At 36.7% G+C, this 13,878-nt stretch overlaps 1 protein-coding gene across 1 annotated transcript in view; it reads left to right on the forward strand.

Moving 5' to 3' along the window:
* Nucleotides 1–13,878, forward strand: part of LOC128638966 (sialic acid-binding Ig-like lectin 14) — a 197,050-nt gene that overhangs the window by 26,795 nt on the left and 156,377 nt on the right. The window contains exon 2 of the mRNA XM_053691108.1: nt 7,217–7,597. Within this exon, the coding sequence (XP_053547083.1) occupies nt 7,217–7,597 (381 nt within the window). The remainder of the gene's footprint in view (nt 1–7,216; nt 7,598–13,878) is intronic.

The raw sequence follows: 13,878 nt of genomic DNA on the forward strand, positions 1-13,878 counted from the left end.
CCAAGTATCATGTCTTAGACTGGTGTTCCAGGTATCCTGTTTGCTTGTGCCTATTCCCTTGTGAAACACTTTGCCCCCCCCCTCAAGTCTCAACACAGACTCTCTGCTGCTCATTTACACAGATGTGCCTGTTATGAAATTAATTTACCTCTATGTACAGGCATTTAGCAAGGCTCACTACCATCCCTGTCTATGTCTCTTTAGAGCTTTCTGTCACTTCTTCATGTCTCTACTGTTTAGCACAGTGGTCTCAAAGTACCACCCCTGGGGCCATATGCGGCCCTCAAGATCATCTGGCCCTCCATTGTTTATTAGGCAAATTATTAATTTGGGCCGGTCAATTGTTTTTTTAAGGGTTCTAAGAGGTGTAACTAGCTACCTCTCCCATCATGCACTGCTTAAATAAATGTCACTTTTCACACAATTATACAGTTTTAGGATAATCACTTCACTTGGCATTCACAAGATAACTATAGACAACTGTGTATGTCAATTGTGGGCTACAACTCCAACCATGTACCACTACTTAGGTTAATGTCACTTCCAGTTCCTAGCATATCCAGTTCCAGAGCACTCACTCTGTTCAAGTGACCCCCTTGGGAGAAGGGCACTTGACTAGTGACTCCCAGATACATTGAGCTTGATACCCCTGGTTTAGCATTTACATTTATTAATGCCATATATCAGAATACTAAGTTCCTATTTCTTGTACTATTTCTCCTCAGCAATCATTTTACCGTTAAGTGGAAACATCTATCAGACTATTCTGCTTTATCTCTATTGGTTCCTGCTCTGCCTCTGCTATTTCTGTCTGCCTAATCACTGTTATACATTATTATTATACTATATTTATGTAGCGCCAACATAAATAAAGTATAATAATAATAATAATAATAATAATACATGCCTAAAGGGAGCAATAAATTCAGTTTTGTATTTATGCATCAGATTTATTCATTGCATTGCAAAAGAAATGCTTGCAAAAAAGCATTAAAACTGTATTTTGTTAAAAACATTCGCAGGCCCAGGACACAACGCTCATAAAAAAACTATTGAATGTTGTCTATCTTCCTTTCTAAATAGGAAACATAATTAATTAGTCCCTCTAACACTTTTATGAAAAAGTACCTTAAAGGGACAGTTATCCAAAGATTGTCTCCCCTTGAATTTGTTTGCAGTGAATCATTTTACCTGCTGGGGTGTATTAAATTGTCTACAAATTGCTCCTTTAGTCTTATTTCGATATTTGAAATATCTGATTTAACCTGTGGTATCCCTACCTATACTGAAAGGGATGGTAAACTCTGCAATATAACTTTAAAAAAACTTAAAGTTCATGCCATATTTGTTATAAAAACCTCTTCTTTTTTTATTACTTCTTTTAAATACATTCTTTTTATTCATCTAATATCTTATAGCTAATGCTCCTCTGGGTTTTTTTCTTCCCTTTTTTATTATTATTATTATTATTATTATCGGTTATTTTTTCTACCCAATCAAAAGCTTAGCCATCTGGTCTATTGAACATATGTATTTCATTACAAGCATAGTAACCACAGTCTGTCAGTGCTTGTTACTTTTCTGCATGAGTAGCACAAAATATAGGATTTATAATTTACCTCAACTTATAGATGTTCAACAGAATTTCTAATTTTTGTAATTGCTCTTTTTTTTACATTTTACTTACAAATTTTATTACCAATGATTCTAGAAATGTGTACGGCAGTCCTGCCTGCTATACACATCACTAGGATCATACCTGCACTTTCATTATTTTATATTTCCTCTTTCCCTCTATACATTTTGAGTATCATATACTAAAGTGATGTGTACAGCAGTCCTGCCTGCTATACACATCACTGTCATCATACCTGCGTTTTCATTATTTTATTTTTCCCCTTTTCCTCTTCATATTTCATGACAAAAGAACGCTTTCTATGTTCTAACTTTTTTCCTTCATTAGATTGACGTGTACAGCAGTCCCGCCCGCTGTATACCTCATTAGCATCTGAGCCGCGCGTTCAGACACTTGAATGCTTCCTTCCTCCTTTTTTTTATATCTTCAGTTGATTGACGTGTACAGCAGTCCCGCTGTACACGTCACAAGGAAGAAACCGTTCACACTAAATGGGGGAGTTCAACTAGTGGATGCTTTTACCCACTTCTCTTCCAATCTGATTGCTCCTTTAAGAAGATTGATGTGTACAGCAGTCCCGCCCGCTGTACACGTCATTGTTATGTGTGTAGCTTTTTTTTTATAGCATAATAGCAGTGGAACCTGTATTATTCAATCGTGTGCTCTGTTTTTTATTATCTAAGCACATACCTCCAATCAGCTCTTGTCTAAAATGACTTGAGCTTTTAGGACCAACTAAACACCTGTTACTACACAGGAGAGATCAAGCTCCCCTAGTAACAGGTGTTCACAACTTCACAAGCCCCTTAAATTTCTATCTGGTCTGCTAAGTGAACAGATGATTAGAAGATTCTCTGTTTACTTGCAGAACGTGTATTCTACTGACTAATACCTAAGGGAAATTACCTAAGCATTAAAGTCAAGTAAGTTAAATCATTGCATTATCACACACACACACACACACACACACACACATATATATATATATATATATATATATATATATATATTTATATTTATATGTATATATATATATATATATATATATATATATATATATATATATATATATATTATATATAGGTATGATGACACTGATGTGTATAGCAGGCAGGACTGCTGTACACATCACTTTACTATTTGAAAGGACAAGTTTCAACAGGAACAGAGGTAATACAATTATGGGAATAGCTATACTAGTAATTGCACAGCAGATGGCACTGCTGTACATGTTTATAAAGTGTTGAGAAGCTACATTGATAGGCGGAGTCAATGAAGTGATTGACAGGAATTGTAGTATACAAAAATAATGAATATATAATAATGTAAAAAAATAAAAAAATATGCAAATTGTTTATAAAACATGAAATAAACATTTTGCAAATTTCATTAATAATACAATTTACCATCCCTTTAAGCATAGGCTATAAAAAAGTTGTGTAAATCTAGCCAGCAGAAGAAAGTACACTCCCAGTGGGTGAAGAAGAGATAACTAATAAAATGATATTTTTACACTGTTCTCTCTAAGTATTGAGCTTTGGCTTACAGACAAATATAGGATAAGGAAACGTGTGTGTACACAAAGTGATAAAATAATGAGATCTGCATTTACCTGCAAGCTCAACCCATTTTAATAGCTTATGGTTTCAATGCACAAAACTAGCTATTTCATATACACAAATAAACCTGAAAATTGAATTACTTATACATTTCATTCTCTGCAAATGGTATAACAAGTCATTGGAAATAGATTAAGGGAAAAACTATTTTACAGTACACTGTCCCTTAAACCAACATATTTCAACAATGATTATGCTTTATAGTGACAACTCATTCGATGTGCAAGCAAAGTAACATCTTCCAGCAGTGTGCAGAACAGAAATACAATGATTAATTGCAATTATGGCTATGAAAAAAAAAAACGCATTTAAATACCATGGAAAATAGTACCAAGATAAATGCCAGAAGAAACTGAGTGTCACCTAGATTATGAGTTTTGCATTATGAGGGGTGCGGTGCTAACGAGCAGTTTATGCTCACCGCTCACTTACCTATAGCACTGGTATTACACGTTTTTACAAACCCGGCGTTAAAAGACAAGAAGTGAGCGTTGAGCAAAATTTTGCTCCACATCTCACTCCCATACCAGCGCTGCTTAAGTCAGCGGTGAGCTGGTGTAACATGCTCATGCACGATTTCCCCATAGGAATCAACGGGGAGAGACGGCTGAAAAAAAGTCTAACACCTGCAAAAAAGCAGCGTTTAGCTCCTAACGCAGCCCCATTGATTTCTATGGGGAAATAAAATTTAAGTCTACACCTAACACCCTAACATGAACCCCAAGTCTAAACCCGTAATCTTATACTTATTAACCCCTAATCTGCCACCCCCAACATCGCCGACACCTGCATTATACTTATTAACCCCTAATCTGCCGCTCTGGACACCGCCGCCACTATAATAAACATATTAACCCCTAAACCGCCGCACTCCTGCATCGCAAACACTAGTTAAATATTATTAACCCCTAATCTGCCTTCCCTAACATCGCCAACACCTATCTACATTTATTAACCCCTAATCTGCCGCCCCCAACGCCGCTGCCACTATATTAAATTTATTAACCCCTAAACCTAAGTCTAACCCTAACCCTAACACCCCCTAACTTAAATATAATTTAAATAAATCTAAATAAATATAACTACTATCATTAACTAAATTATTCCTATTTAAAACTAAATACTTACCTATAAAATAAACCCTAAGCTAGCTACAATATAACTAATAGTTACATTGTATCTATTTTAGGTTTTATTTTTATTTTACAGGCAAGTTTATATTTATTTTAACTAGGTAGAATAGTTACTAAATAGTTATTAACTATTTAATAACTTCCTAGTTAAAATAAATACAAAAGTACATGTAAAATAAAACCTAACCTAAGTTACAATTACACCTAACACTACACTATAATTAAATTAATTCCCTAAATTAAATACAATTAAATACAATTAAATAAAATTATCTAAAGTACAAAAAAACAAACACTAAATTACAGAAAATAATAAACAAATTACAAGATTTTTAAACTAATTACACCTAATCTAATCCCCCTAACAAAATAAAAAAGCCCCCCCAAAATAAAAAAGCCCTACCCTACACTAAATTACAAATAGCCCTTAAAAGGGCCTTTTGTGGGGCATTGCCCCAAAGTAATCAACTCTTTTCCCTGTAAAAAAAAAATTACAAATCCCCCCCAACATTAAAACCCACCACCCACACAACCAACCCTACTCTAAAACCCACCCAATACCCCATTAAAAAAAACTAACACTAACCCCTTGAAGATCACCTTACTGGGAGAAGTCTTCATCCAACCGGGCCAAAGTCCTCAACGAATCCGGCAGAAGTGGTCCTCCAGACGGGCAGAAGTGGTCCTCCAGACGGGCAGAAGTCTTCATCCAGGCGGCATCTTCTATCTTCATCCATCTGGCGCTGAGCGGGTCCATCTTCAAGACATCCGACGCGGAGCATCCTCTTCATCCGACGGCTAACACTGAATGAAGGTTGACGTTGGGGACGGCAGATTAGGGGTTAATAATATTTAACTAATGTTTGCGATGCAGGAGTGCGGCAGTTTAGGGGTTAATATGTTTATTATAGTGGCGGCGATGTCCGGTTCGGCAGATTAGGGGTTAATTTTTTTTTTTTATGTTTGCAATGCGGGAGGGCCTCGATTTAGGGGTTAATAGGTAGTTTATGGGTGTTAGTGTACTTTTTAGCACTTTAGTTTAGTTTCAAGTTTTATGCTACGGCGTTGTAGTGTAGAACTCTTAACTACTGACTTTAAATGCGGTACCAGTCTTGACAGGAGAGGGTCTATCGCTCACTTTTTGTGAGACTCGTAATACCGGTGCTATGCAAGTCCCATTGAAAAAAGAGGATATGCAATTTACGTAAGTGGATTTGCGGTATTTCGAAGTCTGGCCAAAAAAGTGATCGGTACACCTGTACCTGCAAGACTTGTAATACCATTGGGCATTAAAAAGCAGTGTTAGGACCGGATAACACTGCTTTTTAAGCATAACGCACAACTCGTAATCTAGGCGTGTGTTTTTACTGTATTAAAACCTAAAATTGTGTACAATATTGCCCTAGTAATAAAGTATATAAAAAAATGCATAAAGCTATTTTTAAAGTAACTGCATACTTATTATTAACAAATACACATTAACAAATAAGCAATGGTACAACCATAAAAGCAATTAAAAAAAAACTAAAACTGCAATGCCATATGATCTATCTATCATCTATCTATCTATCTATCTATCTATCTATCTATCTATCTATCTATCTATCTATCTATCTATCTATCTCTGCGTATTCCTTTTAATCTATTTATCTTTGTTTGTCTTCACATTTCATCAGTATAGTTTAAGTTTCTGTTGTCTTCTGATCTTATTTTATGTCACTTCCTGTTATTTTAACTCTTGTGATGTCTTGTGCATTTAATTAATTATGCTAATTGAAGGGATACCAAACCCAACATTTTTCTTTCAGAATTCGGATAGAGCATGCAATTTTAAGCAACGTTCTATTTTACTACTATTACAAATTTTTTTTATTCTCTGGTGTTCTGTAGGCTGATATGGGTGATCTTGGGATATTGCATGACTTGACGGCCGGGGGAGTGACTGCAAGACCTCTGGTGTGAAAGGAGGGTACTTTGCACCCCTGTACACCCCAGAGATCTAGTACTGGGTTTTTGTAGTAAGAGCTTACCTGCAGTGTGCACAGTTTTTTTGGGGCCATAGAAAGTAAAGGGAGTTGCTATTAATAGCCCATTGTTGGTATTCACTTCTCTACCTTTGTTTTAACAGTGTATTAGCCAGATATGTTAGTGACTAGGATGCGCTCAATTTTATTTTTGACTTGTTACATAAGCTAGTGGAAGAAACGGAACTCATAACAGAGATTGAGATTTTAGCAGTTTGATTATTATTTTAGAAATGGAATGTGATCTAGTCTTCTAGTGGGATAAAACGAGGTTTAGATTTACTAATGTGAGAGATTAAAGGGCCACTAAAGCCAAAATCTTTCTTTCATGATTCAGATAGAGAATAGAAATTTAAACATTACAATTTACTTCTATTATTTATTTTGCTTAATTTTTTAGATATCCTTTGTTGAAGAAAAAGCAATGCACATGGTGAGCCAATCACACGAGGCTTCTATTTGCAGCAACCAATCAGCAGCTACTGAGCATATCTAGATATGCTTTTCAGCAAAGAATATCAAGATAATAAAACAAATTAGATAATATAAGTAAATCAGAAAGATGTTTAAAATTGCATTCTCTTTCTAAATCATGAAAGAAAAAATGTGGGTTTCATGTCCCTTTAATGATGGAATAATCAGCTTGAACTCACAATAACCTTGTTACTTGCTGTAGCCTAGTGATGCTGTCGGCATTTAGCGAGGTTGAGCGGACATGATTCGCAGTAGCGAGTCACGTCCGCTCACCCATTATTAAATCTGCCCATAGTATTAAATGACTGATTTATGCCTTACTCTCCACAGGTGCTGAAAGTGAGACTTTTCCAGGTTACAATATAGAAGCACCATCAAATGTCAAGGTTCAGCAGGGCCTCTGTGCACACATTCCCTGCAGCTTTACCTATAATAAAAACCATGGAAGTCTCTCCCTACCAGACAACAAAGTCCTCTGGTTCAAGTGTTCACAACATTATACCTCTCCTGTAGTTATAAAAAACATTGATTCAATCCTCAATTTCAGTATTGGAAGAATCTGGATAACTGGAGATGTGCAAAATGGGGACTGCTCATTAAGTATCAATAATGTGGAACTGGAAGATGCAGATACATATTGTTTTAGAATTGAAGGAACATCCCTTTTACAATTTAGCTACACAGGTATCACGCCCTCCGTGTCTGTGACAGGTGAGTCATGTAAAACAACTTACAAGTAATTGATGACAGTTCTGAATGTGGGGTATGAGCCAAATGCCAATTAAAGAAAAATCAAAATAAAGCTTATGAAAAAGAAATATATATTTCTATGACCCACTCAGGATATTAAGACAAGGGGAAGTCTTGGCCATTTGAACCTTTATTTTTTATTTTTTTATTAAAGGGATATGAAACCCAATTCTTTTTCTTTCGTGATTCAGATAGAGCATGCAATTTTAAGCAACTTTCTAATTTACTCCTATTATCAGTTGTTATTCCTTCTCTTTGTATCTTTATTTGAAAAGCAGGAATGTAAGCTTAGGAGACAGACCATTTTTTGTTTAGCACTTGGGTAATGCTTGCTGATTGGTGGTTAAATGTAGTCACCAATCAGTAAGCACTACACAAGGTGCTAAACCAAAAATGGTCCAGCTCCTAAACTTAGATTTCTGTTTTTTCAAATAAAGATACCAAGAGAACGAAGACAATTTGAAAATAGGAGTAATTTAGAAAGTTGCTAAAATTGCATGCTCTATCAGAATCATGAAAGAAAAAAAAAATTGGGTTTCATATCCCTTTAAGATACGCATTTTATTAAAAGTACGTTTATCATACAAAACGTGTCTAGCTGAATAAATAATATGATCTATTACGAGCAATTTTACAAAACGAATTATAAAAGAAGCTGATTTTAAGTGTATATTAAATACTACAAGGAATAAAAAAACACATCATTTGTTTACTTATTATTTTATATTTCTTAAATATTTATTTGTGACAGTTTATAAGGATACTTTTTGCCACATTGACAATGCTTTATCAAGATTTGTACAAAGACAAAAATAAAATACATTCAAAATACAGCATGAATCACATAACCATTAAATGGACATTAAACATTAAATAAATGCTAGATATAATGATGCATTCGAAGGGGCCTATCTATCACGCTCCGTATGTAGCTTGAAGCCCCGTGTTTCTGGCGAGCCAGAAACACCAGTTTTGAAGCAGCAGTCTAAAGACCGCTGCTCCATAACCTGTCCGCCTGCTCTGAGCAGGCGTGCAGAGATCGCCACAATTCAACCCAATCGAGTACGATCGGGTTGATTGACATACCCTTGCTAGCGGCTGATTGGCCACGAATCTGCAGGGGGTGGCGTTGAACCAGCAGTTCACAAGAGCTGCTGGTGCAATGCTGAATGCGGAGAGCGTATTGCTCTCCGCATTCAGTGAGGTCTGTCGGACATGATCCACAATGTCGGATCAGGTCCGACAGGCCTTTCATAAATAGGCCCTGAAGAAAAGATTAGTCTGAGAATAACATGTAGGTGTATTTTTTAAAGTTTCATTAGCTGTTTAAATATTGACAAAATAAGTGTTAAGTTTTAGGGCGAGATTACATATGCGGCGCAAGCTTCAGCCCAACTGCTGAAACCTGCGTTGCCCGCAAATTCACCTCGCACATCGGGGAATCACATAAACCCCACCAGCAGTTCATAAAGTGACGTATGTCGGATAAACTAGAGATGTCCAGAAATGAGCGTAAATACACATTTACTGGAGTCGCCAGTGACTTATGGCACTTTAGAAACTGCCGGCGCCTAAGAAAATAAAAAAAAAAGTCAAATCTCCCGTAAAAGTCTAACCCGCCTCCCAAAAATAAACCCGACACGTAAAACCCATATCTGCCATCAAACCCACATTTTTTTTTTTAGATTAGAGATTTATTGGTCACTCTTAAAAGAGCTGAATTTCCTTTTAAGGGCAGTAAATGAGCTGAATGCCCTTTTAAGGGCAATGCCCATACAAATTCCCCCCTTTAGGGGCAATGGGTAGTTTAGGTTTTTTTAGTGTTGGTTTTTTTTAATTTTTTTTGTCTCCATTTTTGCTGCATAAGTCCTTGCACTGAATATGTGATACCGATTTGCGACGCAGTTCTATGTTAGCTTATGGGAGTAAAAATTGCGAGCGACGGGTGAAATATAAGCGCCGCATTTATATGTGGCACAATATATGTGATACCAAAACCGCGTAAAAAACGGTGTCGCCCGCAAAAGCATATGTAATCTTGCCCTTAGTGTCTATAAAACAATGGGAGCTGCCATGTTGTAACTTAGGTTACCTTCTCTGCTGTGGCCAATTAGAGACAGTTATAAATAGGTCACTAGAGTGTACAGCCAATGGCTGTGTGGAATATAACAGTGTTCTGCACTTCCATATCTAACAGGAACTGAAAATCTCACAATTTCAGAATGGAATTACAGGAAAAGGGGACAAAATAAATAATGAAAGTATATTGAAGGCTTCTTTTTATATATGCAACATATAATTTTATATTACTATCTCAAAGTGTTTACTGTCCCTTTAAGACAGCTTTAATGTTTCCATTTTAAGGGGGCAGTAAAGACAAAATTAAACTATCACAATTCATATAAAGTGTTTAATTTTAAACAATTTTCCAATGTACTTTGCTGATTGCTTTGTTTTCTTGGTTTCCTTTGTTTAAAATCATACACCTAAATTACAGGTTTTGCGCTAAACCTGGTACGTAAATAACGCTAAATATTTAGGGGTACCGCACATTTCATAGCGCTGCCATTACAAGTTACACAAAAACCTTCTTGTGTTGTGCGGTATGGTGCGTTAAGCTCCATACCACACAAAAGCCAAGTCCTGACTTGACGTGCTCGTGCACGTTTTCCCCCATAGACATCAATGGAGAAAAAGTATTAGAAAAAACCTAACACCTGCGATTGCTATAACGCAATCCCTGTTGATGTCTATGGGAACAAGAAGGTTATGTAAAAACACCCTAACATAAACCCCTAGTCTAAATACCCCTAATCCACCGCCCTGACATTGCCGACACTAAATAAAGTTATAAACCCCTAAACCGCTGCCCGCCGATATCGACAACACTAAATAAAGATATTAACCCCTAATCCACTGCCCACCGACATCGCCATTATTTTTTTTAATGTTGGGTGATATATTTTTTTATTTTTTATTTATTGAGGTGATATAATCCAAAATACAGATAAAGGTAGATCAATACATATATGAAATTGCCAATGCAGTTAGTACTGAGTCCTTTTAAGACAAAGGATTAGCTAGATACATATTTATGATAAACTATATCAGATTACCTGTCAGATGTTACAAAAAGATCTACAAAAATTATAAATCTCTATTTTTCACATTATTAGTGTTCACTAAGATTTTCATATAGACAAACAGCACAAAAAAACTCTAGAACTAGGAGTAGAAATATCTTGAGTACTAAACTCACATGTTTAAAGAACACAGAAAGAAAATTTAAATGTTTTGCAGTAGAGAAATGTACCTATAGCTTTCCATTCTGCTCTATAGATACATATCCAGGTCACACTATATACCGTGAACTATAATATTCATGAACCCAAAAGAGAAAGAGAAAACCCACAGGTATTGGATTATGGGGTTTTCCCTGTTGAAGCTCAAGAAGCTTTGATTATGAAACATAGTATTAAATATATTTAAAGTGGCATTTCTAAAGTATGCAAGTGAGACCTTGGGAAAATATTTTGAGTACAATGAGATATATTATTTTATTGAAACACTAACGGCTAGATTACAAGTTTTGCGGTAAACTGAAAAAGCAGCGTTAACAGGTCCTAACGCTGCTTTTTCACTACTGCTGGTATTACGAGTCTTGCAGGTTTAGGGGCACCGCACACTTTTTTGGCCTTACCGCAAAACGACTTACGTAAACTTTGTAAAGTCTTTTTTCTATGGGACTTCCATAGCGCTGGTATTACAAGTCTGTCCTGGGAGGCCAAAAAGTGAGCGGTACACCCTATCCTGTCAAGATTCCTAACGCATTTAAAAGTCAGTAGTTATGAGTTTTATGGTACAACGCCGTAGCATAAAACTCATAACTAAAGTGCTAAAAAGTACACTAACACCCATAAACTACCTATTAACCCCTAAACCGCCGCACTCCCGCCTCGCAAACACTAGTTAAATATTATTAACCCCTAAGCTGCTGCCCCTAACATCGCCGCAACCTACCTACATTTATTAACCCCTAATCTGCCGCCCCTAACATCGCCGCAACCTACCTACATTTATTAACCCCTAATCTGCCACTCCGGACATCGCCGCCTTCTATATTATACTTAATAAACCCTAATCTGATGCCCCCAACATCGCCGACACCTACATTATTTTCATTACCCCCTAATCTGCCGCCCCCAATGTTGCCGCAACCTACCTACACTTATTAACCCCTAATCTGCCGCCCCCATCGTCACCCCCACTATTTTAAATTTATTAACACCTAAACCTAAGTCTAACCCTAATCCCCCTAACTTAAATATAATTTAAATAAATCTAAATAAAATTCCTATAATTAACTAAATAATTCCTATTTAAAACTAAATACTTACCTATAAAATAAACCCTAAGCTAGCTACAGTATAACTAATAGTTACATTGTAGCTAGCTTAGGTTTTATTTTTATTTTACAGGCAAGTTTGTATTTATTTTAACTAGGTAGAATAGTTACTAAATAGTTATTAACTATTTAATAACTACCTAGCTAAAATAACGACAAATTTACCTGTAAAATAAAACCTAACCTGAGTTACACTAACACCTAACACTACCCTACAATTAAATAAATTAACTAAATTAAAAACAATTAAATAAATTAAATTAAATTAGCTAAATCACAAAAAACAAACAAACACTAAATTACAGAAAATAAAAAACAAATTACAGAAATTACACCTAATCTAAGAGCCCTATCAAAATAAAAAAGCTCCCCCCAAAATAAAAAAAACCCTAGCCTAAACTAAACTACCAATAGCCCTTAAAAGGGCCTTTTGCGGGGCATTGCCCCAAAGTAATCAGCTCTTTTACCTGTAAAAAAAAAATACAAACACCCCCCAACAGTAAAACTCACCACCCACACAACCAACCCCCCAAATAAAATACTATCTAAAAAAACCTAAGCTCCCCATTGCCCTGAAAAGGGCATTTGGATGGGCATTGCCCTTAAAAGGGCAGTTAGCTCTTTTGTGGCCCAAACCCTAATCTAAAAAATAAAACCCACCAATACACCCTTAAAAAAACCTAACACTAGCCCCCTGAAGATCGACTTACTGTTCTGAAGACTGGACATCCATCCTCAAGGAAGCTGCAAAAGTCTTCATCTAACTGGGCCGAAGTTCTTAACGAAGCAGGCAGAAGTCTTCATCCAAGCCGGGCGAAGTGGTCCTCCAGACGGCAGAAGTCTTCATCCAGACGGCATCTTCTATCTTCATCCATCCGACGCGGAGCGGCTCCATCTTCAAGACATCTGACGCGGAGCATCCTCTTCATCCAGAGTCTTCTTACTGAATGACGGTTCCTTTAAATTACGTCATCCAAGATGGCGTCCGTTAGATTTCGATTGGCTGATAGAATTCTATCAGCCAATCGGAATTAAGGTAGAAAAAATCCTATTGGCTGATGCAATCAGCCAATAGGATTAAACTTCAATCCTATTGGCTGATCCAATCAGTCAATAGGATTGAGCTTGCATTCTATTGGCTGATTGGAACAGCCAATAGAATGCAAGCTCAATCCTATTGGCTGATACAGCATTTAACACCAGGAGCGGGCATTATGAGTATCTTGTAATGCCCTTTGGCCTATGTAATGCTCCTGCTGTTTTCCAGGAATTTATTAATGATGTCCTACGAGATATGCTGCAACAGTGTGTTGTGGTGTACTTAGACGACATCCTCATACACTCACCCACACTTGAGGCTCATCGTTCTGATGTTACACGGGTTCTTCAGAGACTACGTGAGAACGGCCTGTTTTGTAAACTCGAGAAATGTGAGTTCCATCAGACTCAAGTAACCTTCCTAGGTTATGTTATCTCCATTGCAGGGTTCTCCATGGATCCTGACAAGTTATCTTCAGTTCTGCAGTGGCCTCGCCCAGTTGGTCTTCGGTCTATTCAACTTTTTTTGGGATTTGCCAATTACTATAGAAAGTTTATTAAAAACTTTTCTTCCTTGGTCAAACCTATCACAGACATGACCCGTAAAGAGAATGATCAACTCCATTGGTCACCTGCTGCCTTTAAGGCCTTTGATAGTCTTAAGACTGTCTTTGCTGGTGCTCCAGTTCTGGTTCATCTTAACCCTGTCCTGCCTTTCGTTCTTGAGGTTGATGCATCTGAGAATGGAGTAGGTGCCCTCTTGTCTCAACGTCCTACGTCTGATGGTTGCTTGCATCCG

The sequence above is a fragment of the Bombina bombina genome, chromosome 8, assembly GCF_027579735.1.
Source record: "Bombina bombina isolate aBomBom1 chromosome 8, aBomBom1.pri, whole genome shotgun sequence".
Lineage (NCBI taxonomy): Eukaryota > Metazoa > Chordata > Amphibia > Anura > Bombinatoridae > Bombina > Bombina bombina.